General features: G+C 35.4%; 1 protein-coding gene across 1 annotated transcript; it reads right to left on the bottom strand.

Annotated features, from left to right (window-relative positions):
* Positions 1–10,195: 10,195 nt before the first annotated feature.
* On the bottom strand, positions 10,196–16,082 carry LOC122587789 (G-type lectin S-receptor-like serine/threonine-protein kinase At4g27290). The gene is made up of 7 exons (XM_043759956.1): positions 15,209–16,082; positions 14,968–15,105; positions 14,703–14,860; positions 14,237–14,444; positions 13,905–14,142; positions 13,650–13,803; positions 10,196–10,569 (listed from the first exon to the last, which is right to left on the bottom strand). Exons 1-7 carry the CDS (start codon positions 16,080–16,082, stop codon positions 10,276–10,278), a joined length of 2,064 nt encoding a protein of 687 aa, XP_043615891.1. The 3' UTR covers positions 10,196–10,275.
* Between the last annotated feature and the right edge of the window lie 77 nt (positions 16,083–16,159).

The raw sequence follows: 16,159 nt of genomic DNA, 5'->3' as shown, positions 1-16,159 counted from the left end.
AGCTTTTAAAATTTCTTGATTGAAGGTTAAAGATGGTGATTGCTATTGTTCTTGATAATTTCTAGATGATGAGAAATACATGAACGAATTTTAGAATAAGTTGGTGGTGATGAACAAGAGGTTTGAGAAGAGAAGAGAAATGTGAGTGGAGAATGACTCAAAAGAAAAGAAGGAGGGCTGGCACTCCCTGGAGCTGCCACGGCCCACATCAGGTTTTGTGGGTATTTTACCCGCTATCCGTTAAAGTTCCAACTAAATTAACCCCATAACCAAAAATAAAATACTAGGAAATTAATTTAATGTCAAAAGTATGAAAGGGTTAATTTCTTTTACCTTAAAATATTTGGGGTGTTACAACAAAACTAAAAAAAAAACACCAATTAGTTAATGTTTTCTTAAAAAAACGCTATTTTGGTAAATATTTTTAAAACTACACCTATTTGGTAATTATTTGTTTTTATATACACCAATTTAGTCAATAACTCAACTGGTTACACGTTAGCCAGTAAAGACCCACTATAAGTGTTTTTGTCAATTTCATATCCCATAATAGATATTTTTTAAGTTTAAATCCAATAAAAGTATTTTAGACAAGTTAGAGTACTTTGCAATCCATTAGCCCTAAAAGATTATTACATTACAAAATGTTGTTTTCAGAGCTTTTATAAACGCTTATTCACCAACTCCACTTAAGTGGGTTGGTCAGGTGTATCTGCTAAATCCATTATGTGGACCCCGGAGGTGATTTTTTCCCAAGGTCTCGGGTTCAAGTTTTGGGTTTCTCATCTCAAGGTATTTTTGATGAGGAGTAAGTTGGATATTCAGCAAATCTGTAACACCCCAACTAGGCGGAAACATGGGGCATTAATAGAAAAGCTCAGCACGACATGGAAATTAAGTAGAGACAACTAAATGCATTCAAGGATTAGAGCAATCCATACATAATTCAAATACGATTACAAGTTTCGGATCAAATAATGCACGAAAAGCACAACACCATTAATAGTTTACAAAAGATAGTTCAAATGATGGTTAATGATCCTAGGCATAACCCATGAACGGGTGCAATGAATCACGGATCCACAAAAGTCCAAGCTCAATCCTATCACATGCAAGGCAATCATCTAGCACGTCTTTGGTGCGCTTGATTACCTGAAAAGTGTACTAAAATGAGTCAACATAAAGTTGGTGAGTTCATAGGTTTTGACTATAAGAAACATGTGTCAGGATAACAACCGTTTAACCTTGATACGAACATAATTAGATCATTAAATGATCATATAACCTTGAAACCTTGATTTAGATCGGTAAACGATTCCACAACCTTGAAACCTTGATTGGGTCATTAAATGATCTCATAATTTGGATTGTTTCACCAAGCCTTGAAACCTTGATTGGATCATATAATGAACTCCATAACCTTGATACGAACGCATACAACCATACAACCTTGATTTACAAATTCAATCGAACACATAACCTTGATAACATAGCTAAACAATCGTACAACCTTGATTCACAAAGCAAACGAACACATAACCTTGATAACATAGCCAAACAATCATACAACCTTGATTCACAAAGCAAACGAAACACATAACCTTGATAAACCAGCCAAACAATGATACAACCTTGATTCACAAAGCAAACGAAACACATAACCTTGATAAACTAGCCAAACAATGATACAACCTTGATTCACAAAGCAAACGAAACACATAACGATCAACAAACCAAGAAAACATGTTGTACACTTTTCACCCCAAAATCACATAAAGAAAAAAAGGGCTACAAACTCACCTTGGCCTTAAGCGTTTGTAGAAGGTGACTAAGCGGGTAAGTGGGGAGCACAACGGTCACAAACCTATTATATGAACATTAAATCATCACATTATAGCTTATGTTACGTTACAAGTCATCCTAGACCAAACCAAGACTTAACATATGGTTTTTAACTAGTTCATCTTGGTTCTGATTTTATTCATCTTGGTTCTGATTTTGTTCATCTTGGTTCTGATTTGTTCATGTTGGTTGTCACTAGTTCATTTTGGTTATGATTAGTTCATCTTGGTTGTGACTAGTTCATCTTGTTTAGTATTAATTCATCATGGTTCTAGACTGTAACTAACGGTCGTTAAAAACTAATGGATCTTGGTTCTAATTTGTTCATCTTGGTTCTGAACTGTTGTCAGAATCAGTCCTCAAAACTAACGGCCGTTAAAACCTACACCAATTCGACCCAACATGCATCCAAGCTTCTATTTGACCTCAAAATCAATTGGGAGACACTTCCAAACTCATTTCCAAGCATAAATGAACATAACCCACAGTAAAAACTTGATATATAACATCAAAACTTGTCCAAATTCGTTTTTTAACCCAAATCAAAACCCTAAGAAACCCTAATTCGACCCAAAAATCATTCTGACCATTTTGGGACCATATAGAAGTCACCAATCATGTTATCAACACATTTTGGATAAGACCCATCATGAAAAACTCTTTCATTTCACAATCCATGACCAATTTATACCAAAATCCACCCAAAACCCTAAATTGGCTTTAAGAACCCATTTTTATCTCAAATTTACTTAGGGTTGACCAAAAACAAGATTAATAACATTAAATGATGATTTTGAGTTAGAAATTACTTACCAAAACCTCCACCAAGTTCTAAACCCGAGTTTTGAGCAAAAAGGAAAGATTCTTGCACTTTGAAGATCCAAACTTTTGATATGTGTTAAAGTTGATGATAATGATGATGTTGCTACTACAAATCTTGTTCAAGCAACAATTAATAATGCTAGAATTGAGAGAGAGAGAAAGAGAAAGTGAAGATGTGTGTGTTTTTGATATTCTTGGATTTTAGAGAGAGAGGGAGGGGGGGATGAGAAGATAGAATGAAATGAATGGATGGAAAGGGTGGAAGAATGGGAGGGGATAAGGTTGGGTGGGGTTGTTCAAGGATATGGGTTTGGGTCAACCCATTGGTAATCCATTCATTTAATTTAATCTAGTTATCCCCCAATTAACAATTTAATATTTAATTTAAATCAACCAATAACCTTGACTAGCCCACGAACGTAAATTAACCACAATGATCATCAATTCACATAATACCTTGAACACAATTATATGACAAGTAACTCGATCACATACTAAATAATTAATGTTAATTAGTCGAATGTACACAAAATTAACGGGTCAACAAAAGTCAAGTTTCACGAATGTTACATTATTCCCCCGTTAAAGGAATTTCATCCTGAAATTCGATCAAAACCCTAGTCACTAAACAAATGCGGGTATTTGGCTTTCATAGAATCTTCACGTTCCCAAGTGAATTCGGGTCCGCGCCTAGCTTGCCATCTAACCTTGACGATCGTATATTGAGTATTCTTCAGCTTTCTAGTTTGACGATCAAGTATCTCTATTGGTTCTTCTACAAACTTCAACGTTTTATCCATCCAAATTTCTTCAAGAGGCACATGAAGTGCCGGATTCGCCAAAAATTTTCTAAGATTACACACATGAAACACATTATGAACCCCACTCAATTCTTGAGGGAGTTCCAAACGATAGGCAACCGAACCGATATGCTCCAAGATCTTGAATGGGCCAATATACCTTGGCCCTACCTTTCCACGCTTAACAAAACGAACCACGCCCTTCTAAGGAGACACCTTTAACAAAACAAAATCGCCTACTTCAAATTTGAGAGGTCTTCGCCTCACATTAGCATACTTCAATTGTCGCTCTCGGGCTACCCTCAATTTCTCCTTGATTTGAGAGATCACTTTAGTCGTTTCAACAACAATTTTGGGCCCAATGAGTTGGCTTTCACCAACCTCCACCTAAGCCACCGGTGATCTACATTCTCTCCCATACAACGCCTTAAATGGATCCATTTGAATAGTAGCATGGTAACTATTATTGTAGGAGAATTCGAACAACAGTAAGTGCATGTCCTAATTGCCACCAAATTCGATGGCACAAGCCCTTAACATATCTTCAAGTGTTTGAATCGTCCTTTCGCTTTGACCATCGGTTTGTGGATGGAACGCCGTACTCATATCAAGTCGAGTACCCATTGCTTCTTGGAACGCCTTCTAAAACTTTGAAGTAAATCGGGCATCCTGATCGGTTGTAATGGAAATCGGCATCCCATGTTTGGATATCACTTCCTTGATGTACAAGCGTGCCATGGTGTCAAATTTGTCATCTTCCCGGATGGCCAAAATGTGTGTCGATTTAGTAAACCGGTCAACTATCACCCAAATGGTGTCTTTACCACTACTCGTCCTTGGTAAATTCGTGATGAAGTCCATAGCAATTTCTTCCCATTTCCACACCGGTGTTCTCGGTTGAACTAACAAACCGAGTGGTTTCTTGTGGTCGGCCTTGACTTGCAAACATGTAATGCACTCACTAACATACCTAGCAATATCCTTCTTCATTCCCGGCCACCAATACAAATCCCTCAAACCAAAGTACATCTTGTCGGAACCCGGATGAACCAAATAGGCCGACTTATGAGCTTCATTCATTTATTTCAACCGCCACCCGCCAAGGACCGGGAATCCACAATCGTTCAACAAAGTATAAACCATCATCATTCTTCTTATCAAATTGCTCTTCTAAGCCGTGTAATGACACGTTGATGAAGTTTTCCGGCCTAGTTGCTAGACTTTGTGCTTCAATGATGGAGTCACGAACACTTCTTAGCACGGTAAAGCTCATGACTTTAATTCGTCTTGGTTTTATACGTTCTTTTCGGATCAAGGCATCGACCACTACATTTACCTTACCCGGGTGATACCGGATAACACAATCATAATCACTAAAAAGCTCAAGCCATCTTCGTTGCCTCATATTCAACTCACTTTGGTAAAAAAATATGTTGAAGGCTTTTGTGATCGGTATAGATCACACTCTTGGTTCCGTACAAGTAATGTCTCCAACACTTCAAAGCAAACACAACCGCTCCTATCTCCAAATCATGAGTTGGATAATTCTTTTCATGTACCTTTAATTGTCTAGAGGCATGTGCAATCACCTTGCCACGTTGCATCAAAATACTTCCTAAGCCTTTCCTGGAAGCATCACAATACACCACAAAATCATCGGGTCCATCGGGCAAAGCTCAAGATCAGTGCATCACACAATTTGTCCTTAAGCAATTGGAAAGCCCATTCTTGCTTATCACCCCAATCAAACCTCCTTTCCCGTTGTGTCAACAAGGTCAAGGGTTGGGCGATTTTTTAGAAACCTTCAATAAACCGTCTATAGTAACCCGCCAAACCAAGAAATTGGCGAATCTCGGTTGGTGTTTCAGGTCGTCTCCAATTCTTAACCGCCTCGATTTTACTAGGGTCCACATGAATACCCTCCTTGCTCACCACGTGACCAAGGAAATGGACCTCTTCTAGCCAAAATTCACACTTGGAGAACTTGGCATACAATTTTTCTTTCTGAAGTAATTCCAACAGTAGCTTTAAATGCTCAGCGTGCTCTTCTTTCGTTTTAGAGTAAATGAGGATGTCATCGATAAAGACAATGACAAATTGGTCTAAGTAGGGCTGACACACCCGGTTCATCAAATCCATGAACACCGCTGGTGCATTGGTCAACCCATAAAGCATCACCGTGAATTCAAAATATCCATATCTTGTTCGGAAAGCGGTTTAGGAATGTCATCTTCATGGACCCTCAATTGGTGGTAACCCGACCTAAAATCAATCTTGGAGAAACATTGAGCACCTTGAAGTCGATCAAATATCATCGATCCTAGGGAGAGGATAACGATTCTTCATCGTTAGCTTATCCAATTCCCTATAATCAATACACAACCGGAAAGATCCATCCTTTTTCTTAACAAACAAAACCGGTGCGCCCCAAGGTGATTGACTAGGGCGAATGAAACCCTTATCTTGAAGCTCTTTGAGTTGGGCGGCCAACTCCTGCATTTCGGTCATGGCTAGACAATAAGGCGCTTTGGCCACGGGAGAAGCATTAGAAATGAGATCGATACGGAAATCAAGTTCGCGAGATGGAGGCAAACCCGGTAGGTCATCCGGAAATACATCCGCAAAGTCTTTAACTACGAACACGGTTTTTAACTCAACTTTAGTAACATATGCACTATACACTTTCCCTTCCCATGGCTCGGTTGTCTCACCTTGAACCACCAATTCTTCCCCGCTTTCCAATGGTATCCTCACAACTCTACTACCACAATCGATCACCGCATTCATAGCCAACAACCAATCCATACCCACGATTACATCAAAACTACCGATATCAAAAGGCATCAAATCTATGTAAAATGGGTGGTCACATAATTCTAACACACAATCACGAACAACTTGTCTAATTCTAGACAATCCACCATTTACCATTTCGAGTTCAAAGTAATATGACAACGGGCTAAGACTAGCATCGACCAACGAAATAAAATCATTGGAAATGAGGCTATAATCGGCCCCGGAATCAAATAACACGGTAGCATATTGGTGATTAAGGAGAAAATGTACCTGCTACAACATTGGGATCAACACGAGCCTCGGCCGCATTCACGGCAAAATCCCTTCCACGTGGTGTTTGTTGTTGTTGAGGAGCTTCTTGTTGTTGACCTTGTTGTCCTCGATTTTGGTTGGGATCGGCAATTTGCAATTGAGTCGGGTGCACGGTCACTTGAACTTGTTGGCCAATGAGGTTAGGACACCTATTACGGTAGTGGTCTTGGCTACCACACTCGTAACAAGTACCCGGGGTCACAAGAGGATATCGAACATTGAGAGGCATAGGATTCAAAGGAGCGGCACGGGGATTGGTAGGACACATTCTTGAAATATGGCCCACTTGATTACAATAAAAACAAGCATCGCACCGAGTATGGGACCTATGATGACGATTACACCGAGGGGATAAAGGAATAGCTCCGACGCAAGTCTCCCTTGCCAGCGCAACCGCCGCAAACACTCTTCCACCTTATATTCACTTTAATCGAAAGTTATGATGGGTAAATAAGCTATTAGTTCAGTTGTCTTCTACTATATATTTAAAGATAAAGCTATAACGAAATATTTATATAATATGAAAAATAATATATGGAATATGAATGGTGATATTACAATCCTACATATATTATTAAAAATAACTTTCATAAGACTGGTAATATTCCTTAATTTGTTTCCATTTGAATATTAGTCGATCAAAGATATATTTTTTATTTGTAAAGATAATGCTTTATTTGTTAACTATATTAAACCCGCACGTTGTGTGAGACTAACTGATAACATAAGTAAAAAATAAAATTACAGATAGTTACATTATTATTCATAATTTATGATAATATTAAAATATGTCCGATTACGAAACAATAAAGTTATAGTTTATGAATATATTATTGATGTGTCTAATTTTATATATATTTCCCACGATGTTTTCGACCATTTTATGCTTGATTATAGGACATATGTGTATATATTTTGATTTTTTTTAGTATTTGTTAGTGTTTCAGGATGTTAACAGGTACTTGGGCATAATGTGGGGAGAAAATGACGTTTTGAAATAAAATGTGCTAAATAAAGAGTTTTATCTGGAAGAAAATGGACTAAAGCTTGTAAGAAGAAGAATGTGATTCATCATCGTATCATAAATATCGAGTAGAAGACTTGGGACCAATTTGTCAAGCTCGGCTGCAGGGACAAATCTCAAATGTCCACACTTTGTTTTTTTATTTGCTCGTATGACATCAAGAGCAAAAACGGGCTCTTGAATAGTTAATTAAACTTGGGCTTAAATTATTAAAGCTGTATGGGCTAGTGAATGATTAATAAAGCTTAGGATGTGGCCCAATGGTGGATGGCCTTCACGTGAGCAGAAAGTAAAAAGGGAGCTGAATATCATCTATTTTATCAATCGACAATTTAGTACGAGAGGTCGGTTTTGAGAATGAGAAGGTGAGCCGCAAAAAGTTATCTTCAAAATTAAAAGTGAGGTGCTTTAGGTTGGCATTCAATTTCGAGGTGCTTGAAGAGTTTTTGGAACGTGAGGTTGAGAGCAGCCGCATAAAACAAAAGTGGAATACATCATCCGGATATCATCAACTCGTTCGACTTCTTCACTTTTTATCTTATAATTATTAGTTGCTTAATTACAAGTTTATATTACTATACAATTTTTATTATGGATTTTATCTATTTGATAATTGTTAGTGTTATTTATCTTGATATGAGTGACTAAATCTCTTAACATCCGCTTGGCTAGTAAGCATGTCATAGGGTCGTTTTAATGTTACTTGCAAGTGTTGAACAAGATTTTTTATGTTTAATCGTAGATCCACATTTATTTGGGTTTAAATGTTGTTTTTATCTTTTATATTTAATGATTGATAATTGTAATTAGAAGTTCAGGAGAAATCTATGTCATTGTCAATTGATTTATGAAACGGTTGATCGGTTTATAATTAACCTAAAGTCGTTGGAGTTCAGGAGAAACTAACGATAAAGATTTTAAACAATTAAATTCATTTTCAGTGTGTCGACGTCTCTGATAGAGGGATCTGAATAGGCGAATAAGCAGTTCGGGAGAAAGCTTTTAAAAGATTAAATCATAAAATCAACTTAGGTTTTTAATGCTTAACTGTTTTGAGTATAAATTAAGTGCGGGGGCAATAATCATCGGGTCTAAACAATACAAGTAATGTTTAGACCCGATGATTGGCATGTAAGCTGATCCAAATAGGTGTTCCTTTTAAATTATTGTTCAAATTCAACAACAAAATTCTCTTTTCGATTAATCCTTGGGGATTACTGACTTTTTCTACTAACTTTTGCAAAGTGGCAATTCAGCCACAAAACCTCCTTTAATTTGAATCATTTTATTGTTAACAACTGCTTTCAAAGTCCTTGTGTTCGACCCCGGATTTACCGGTTTACTATACTGCATACGAACAGGTTCACTGCCCGCAAGTGTGTTGTAGTCATTTTTCTAGTAGTTCGTGTTTATAAATTTTATAACTCGATTTAACACATCAATAATATACGTCAAATGTGTTTTTTTTAACGGCAAATATAATACACTACTAAATTACACAATTGCTAAGGATTGAAACTTGGTCTATACTCCAAGAGTCAAGAGAATCTACCACCCCACCTTAAATGGTAATAACTACGTCAAATATGTAGTATAACTATTTATAAATCATAAAAAATTATATAATATATATTTATTAAATATAATATAATAAATACTTTTACAAAAGATAAACATAATATAATAAACAATCTCATTGTAAATAGTTGAAAATTAATAAAAGAAACATAAGTTAATGTATACAAACATCTTTGTACTCATATAGAAAATAGAAAAATAAATATTAATAATTAAGATTATGATTAGACCAGATCATTGTGATCATACATGACAACATAAATATAACAATTTAAATTTAAAAAAATGACAACTCATTAAAAATCCAATGTAACAAAAAACTAAAATAACATCTTGAAAAAAACATATCTTATGTTAGTTATATAGAGAGAATATAAGATTATCTATACATGTATTATTATGAATAATAATGGAGAACATTTAAATTATAACATAAATGATATAAAATATTTAATTAAAGATTATAAGATACATCTAAAAAATATTTCCATTATTATAAGATTATAAGATATAATACATTAGTAAAAACAAAAATTAATCATTATATATTTTCATTAGTATTAGTATGTTTATGGGAATGATGAATTTGAAGATATAATTAAATAATGAAAAGATTTAAAAAATCATTGTTGGCCGAATTTGTTTTTTTAATTAGGTGGGAATAAAAAAATAAGATTTAAAGATAAATTTTACTACATATATAGCTTTTTTTTTTACTTTTTTTTTTTATTAATTAGTGATGACTAGCTAGGATAAAGAATAATTTTTTAAAAGAATGTTTAAAATTAAGAAATTATTGTAAGTATGACACATAATGAAATATCATACATGACATTCTCTCATAATTACCAATTAATCAAAAAACTATTTTCTCTTAGTTATATAAAGAAAAGCAAGTAACTACTCCAAGGTTCTAGTTTCCACAATAAACATTATGTTACAAACCAAACAGCAAATATCATTTGTAAATAATTGAGTCACGCATCGCGCAGGTTTTAACTTAGTATAAGTATACACCACGACAATATGAAATAATCCGCTTCAAACGAATAATTAGAAACCACGTACGTCTATGATCAATCGGATCAATACTTGAGATTATTATCTACCATATACTTGACTTAATGTTAAATCATTAAATGATGGAAGAACTGTGTTGGAGGTGATCTCAGATGTATAAATAAAGAAACCAGGTTTTTCGGGAAAGGGTAGTAAACCATCATCACCGCCCAACATATCAATCACAGATTGTGCATCAGGTCTATCTTCAGGTCGATGTTGCACACACAATAGGCCAACATGTATTGATCGCATCACTTCCAAAATAGAACAGGAATTTCGTAAACATTCGTCAACTATATCGAGAGACTTGTTTTCAGTGTAAAGTCTCCATGCCTAACAAATTAAAGTAAAAAGATTCATGAGACAATTGTGTAATGCGGAGTGTCCATGAGTTAGCAGTTCATATGAAAACGATAAGAAATAAGAGAACCGAGAACCATAAATTAATGTGTTATTGCATATAATAGAGTTAATTACTGAAATGATACTTAACATTTGAGCCATATTATTGGTTTCATACCTTAAAAATATGTTTTCATATACTCGTATTAGTTATGTCGTCTTATTATATACAGTGAGGTCATTTCCTCACAACTTGCCGAAAATATAAGTTACATGTACACCTTGTGGTGTTAATAAATATGTTTAATTACCTTAGTCTGACATTGAATATGTTTACTTTTTTAATCACAAAGTGAACGATTAACTAATGTAGAGTAAATTACATTTTTCGTCCCTCAAGTAGGCACGTTTTTCACTTTTCGTCCCTTAAGTGAAAAAATTACAATTTGACCTTAAAGTTGGCAGATTTTTTCAATCATCGTCCCTTGCCAAACGTCGTTAATTTTCAGCCATTAAGTCAGACACGTGCAACACACGTGAGGGACTGAAACTGCAAAAAATGACAAGTTCAGGGACGAAAACTGAAGTTTACTTTTCTATTGTCATCGTCTTCATCTTCTCTGGCTGACTTTCGTCAGAAAATTCGCCGGAAAGCTTAAAATGCCGATATCTCACTCGTTTCTTCGAATTAGACCACAAAACACCAAATTTCTCAAAATTAATTTCCGCACGAATCCTAACCAAAAATAAAATCTTAAAATGCCGATATTTCATGAAATGTAAATGAAAAGCATCATAAATGAAATTGTAACCAAGACCCAGTTGACCAAAAAAATCAACAAACCAGCATGAAACTTGTACGAACTAGAAAATTTGAGTGCGAATAACTTATAACCGAAACGAGATCCAATGAATCGGTTGTCACACCCGAATTCTTTGTACCTCAATCTACTAATCTAACTATTGTAACAACTTAATAACCTTAATGATTGACTAGTAAACTATATCGAAAACCTTACGATGAAACTAACATCTAAGTAAATCGCCAAAAATGAAAGGTAACAAATCGCTATGAAACTTAACACAATACTAGATGAATCAATAGTAAACTTGTAGCAACTTTCAGAATGAAATTTCGACGTAAGGTTTTCACGAACAACGGATTTAAAGTTTCTATACAAAATATAGAACAAGAGCTATAGTCAACCAAATGACGAACTGTAAATTGATTTGAACTTCTATTACATAAATTAAGAATTAGGCGACGATGTTCGAAATTTTTGATCTAAAATATTTGAGTTGCAAGGGCTTGTCAGGCCTCCTGGTCCTTTCGTCCCTCTTTGCTTCCTCTTTATATATATTTCTAATTTTTCGATCTTATGTCTTTGCCTCATTGACAAAACCGAACTTACATGAAGGACTCTTCCCATTTTGTACTTTTCTTTTCGGTACAAAGCTTATGGAATAATAAATGAGGCACACCATTGGTGTCTTAGTGAGGAGCACGTACACCTAATCCAACATGGACTTATTTGCGAAAACAGAAATATTGCATTCTTGGAACAAGCTAAATCGTACAGAAATATTGCTCAAAATCCATGTTATGTGTATTTTGAGTTTTTCGGCAAGTGTTGAATCTGAAATCTTTTCGTTAGGATTCGTGCAGAAATTAATTTTGAGAAGTTTGGTGGTGGTTTCGTGGTTTAATTCGAAGAAACGAGTGAGATATCGGCATTTTAAGTTTTCTGACGAATTTTCCGACGAAAGTCAGCCAGAGAAGAAGAAGATGATGAGAACAGAAAAGTAAGTTTCAGTTTTCGTCCTTGAACTTGTCATTTTTTGCAGTTTCAGTCCCTCACGTGTGTTGCACGTGTCCGACTTAACGGCTGAAACTTAACGACGTTTGGCGAGGGACGATGATTGAAAAAATCTGCCAACTTTAAGGTCAAAATTGTAATTTTTTCACTTAAGGGGCGAAAAGTGAAAAACGTGCCAACTTCAGGGACGAAAAATATAATTTACTCAATAATGTATTAAGTTATTAGAGCTGTTTTCAACTTCCTTTGGCAAGATTTGAACTTGTAGCCTTTATCTGTTGTCATATGGTGGCATACCAACACAAATAAACATTTTAGATATATTGACTTAAGGGATTAAGTACTTTTTTATTAAGTTCATTAAGGGTCTGTTTCTTTTTGTGGTCATTAAGTGTTGAATGTATAAATAATTTATGTATGTATTAAGAAAAAAATAGGTAAATGACGGTTATTTTTGTTTATTAAGTTGAAAAAAAAAAACATGAAATATGACTGAAATTATTAAGTTATTACTGCAATTATTACGTGTATTAAGTAGAAAAGAAACAGGCGTAATTCTAAACAAACGGGATCATATCCATTAAACTTAAGTACTTTTTTGGTGGTTCAAAAAACTAGTGTTTTTAGACCGGTCAGTCAAACTGATATTTTCAAGTTTGTTGGTTCAACAAGGATGTTTAGTTCGCTTGATAAACGACCAGTTATAGTCGACCGGTTCGAGCTATACAGGTTAAGTGAAACTGTACCTGTAAACGACCAGTTATGTCTGGCTAAAACTTGTGCGCTACCAAAAATCCACGAAGAAGTCCAGCTAATATCGTGCCTACTCCTAGACTTAAGTTTAAGCTTGAAACACTTAACGAGGCGAGCTCCAATTTTGAATTGCTTGACTCAAGTTGTAATCTAACTTTCCAAGCTTATGTATATTACCGACCTTTTGAAGTTCATGCATGATGTGACACTTTGAAAACATTTTGTTGGATTATCTATGATAGTTAGAACTGTTCAGTCTTAATGTAATTGTATAGTATAGATTTGGTGATGACAACATTGTAAAGTAGTTAAGTCCATAGGTCAGTAAGCTGAGTCAGATCAACATACTTATGGTATGTTCATTTTAAAATAGGTTTGTATGTTATGGAACTTTTTACTTTTTTAGCCAAGCTCATCGTTGAGCTATTGAGCATAGTTAATTTGATTGAGTCGAGATTGAAGAATTTGGTTGGTGTAAGAATCACAAGTCGATATACTTACGTGGCAAACTAGGCTATCAGGTTGACGATCTTCATCAACAAAACATCTATTTTTCTGCCCGCTCACGATCTCCAGGATTATAACTCCAAAACTGAAAATATCTGACTTTATCGAGAATTGACCATTCACTGCATACTCCGGTGATATGTAGCCCCTGAGCAGAAGTTAATTAGGTAATGAACACACAAAACAGACAAATGGAACAAATAATGCTAAAAATCTCAAATTAAATTAGGTTCATAGGTTAGTTCTTACAAAGTTCCCACCACTCTCTTCGTATTTGCTTCATTCTCATGTTCTCTAAACATTCTAGCCAAACCAAAATCTGATATCTTTGGACGCATCTGATGATCGAGTAAAATGTTGCCTGCTTTCAAATCCCTGTGTATCACTCTAAGCCTAGAATCTTGATGAAGATAAAGAAGACCTCGGGCAATTCCATAAATTATGTGGAAGCGTTGAGACCAATCAAGTTCCGACTTCCTTGTATCATCTGTTTAGTTTGCAACACTTTAGTTTATGTACATAGACCATATAGTATATTATGCATTTCTATAAATCAGTTTTGTAGTTGAGAGCCAATTCACCAAATATAAAGCTGTCTAGACTTCTATTAGGCATGTATTCATATATTAAAATTGTCTCGTTTTCTTCATTGCAATATCCAAAGAGCTTCACAAGATTCCGATGTTGAAGTTTAGCTATGCATATAACTTCATTCTCGAATTCGTCAACTCCTTGTCGAGAGGACTTTGAGAGTCGCTTCACAGCAACCTCTTGTCCTTCTAGCATACCCTGTGGATAATGTCAATAATTATTAGCATATATATCTCTTTCATTCCTTAATAAATGTGGTCGATGTAATGATAAGTGTATGACTTGTTAACGTAGATAAGTATTTAAACATTCATCGCAGCCATGATTTTTTGTCGAGTTATACAGATTACAGACTCTATGGGTCAGATTAAGTGGGTTCCGATCGACTGTCTATCTTTGGATTGGGGATATATAAATTTCTACATCTCACCTGTCTCATTTGCATAAAAAATTTACCTTGTAAACAGGACCAAACCCGCCTTCTCCAAGCTTGTTTTCCATAGAGAAATTATTGGTAGCCCTGTAAATTTGGGATAAGCTAAATAATGGCAGCTCCATATTTTCTTTTTTGCTGCTAGATTTGTTATCTTTATCAACGACTGTTCTTGGTCTACCTGTGAAATCAAGTTGAAGATAATCTTTCTTATTAATTTCCATACATCAGGATATGAATTGAGTACAGATATATATATATATATATATATATATGTCAGTTACTTGCCTTCTCTTTCCACATCTGATCCTTTCTTCCTTCTAGTCCAAATGTATAGTGCGAATATCAGGCCAGCCAGACCAGCACATATCGACAAAGTGATAGTAATATTCACACGTTTCGTTCTATGAAACTTGGAATTGGTATCTACAAACGTATTCCAAAGTTGAGACAATTTAAACATAAAACGTAATGAAATAAATCATCAACATGAAATGTAATATATAATATTGGTTATGAATCGCCATACCTAATAGTTCAGAGGCCGCCAATCTAACATAAAGATCTTGCCCAGTTGCTTGGTAGACTCGAACATCAATCAAATCACCAAACCATAGCAAGCATCCAACTGCATCTGCGGTGATGTTTGGATTTGCATAGGCGGTGCAAGAGCAGTTATTTTTGCAAGCGACCTCACACTCTTGGAGGCTCATGCTGTTATTATAGACAGCATTCTGAGTATCCGGCAATTTCATGCTTGAAAACTTGAAAAATCCCTCTCTAGGCCCACAATCCAAAGGTCTAGTTCGTCGGCATGCCCTTGTCTGATTATGAGAACTTGATTCTTTCTGTTGAAACCCTTTCAAGCATTCACAATAAGGAGGAGTTAACGAAACACAGCTTCCATATGGGCCACACAGCCCGTATTCATCACACTTATCATAAGGGAATACATCATAATATGTCCATTGATGATTGTGTATAAGTAGAGTCGAAACGTTAATTTTGCCATCAGGAGTAAGTTTTAACATTAGCGAGAACATGGTGCTGTTATGCATGAACTGGAGATGCATATCTTTCTGATTGAGAACCATAATATCTTTGTCTTTGTCATTATAGATTGTCTGGCCAGAAAACTCAACCCCATTATATGGCCCGAACCTTTTTATTTTTACAGAATTATTTCTCCACAGATATAGTTGCGGATATTTATCCTTAACCATTAAAAACCTCACCGCATACTCACCTGGGGATGGATCATCTGAATTTTTCCAGGATGTCAAATATATTTCTCTTCCGGTTACAAGGTTCTTGCCCAATTTGACTCCTGGTATGATATTATCGCCAGGGTAATCAAAACTTTGCCAAATATGTTTTTCCTCATCATGACTATCTTCATCCATGATTACCAGGTTTCCACTACCCGAAAGCTTTGCTATGGGTTTAACAATAGTGCTTGACGCCGAGGAGTTGAAACGGC

The sequence above is a fragment of the Erigeron canadensis genome, chromosome 1 (genome assembly GCF_010389155.1).
Source record: "Erigeron canadensis isolate Cc75 chromosome 1, C_canadensis_v1, whole genome shotgun sequence".
Lineage (NCBI taxonomy): Eukaryota > Viridiplantae > Streptophyta > Magnoliopsida > Asterales > Asteraceae > Erigeron > Erigeron canadensis.
Note: the sequence above shows the minus strand (reverse complement) of the source record. Positions and strands in the feature narration are given on the sequence as shown.

Coding starts and splice junctions, on each gene's coding strand:
- LOC122587789 (XM_043759956.1), bottom strand. CDS start 16,082: ATGGATGAAGATAGTCATGATGAGGAAAAACATATTTGGCAAAGTTTT. Junction 14,143..14,236: donor TCTAGACAGCTTTATATTTG/GTGAATTGGCTC, acceptor CAAACTAAACAG/ATGATACAAGGAAGTCGGAA. Junction 10,570..13,649: donor CTGATAGCCTAGTTTGCCAC/GTAAGTATATCG, acceptor TTAATTTGTTAG/GCATGGAGACTTTACACTGA.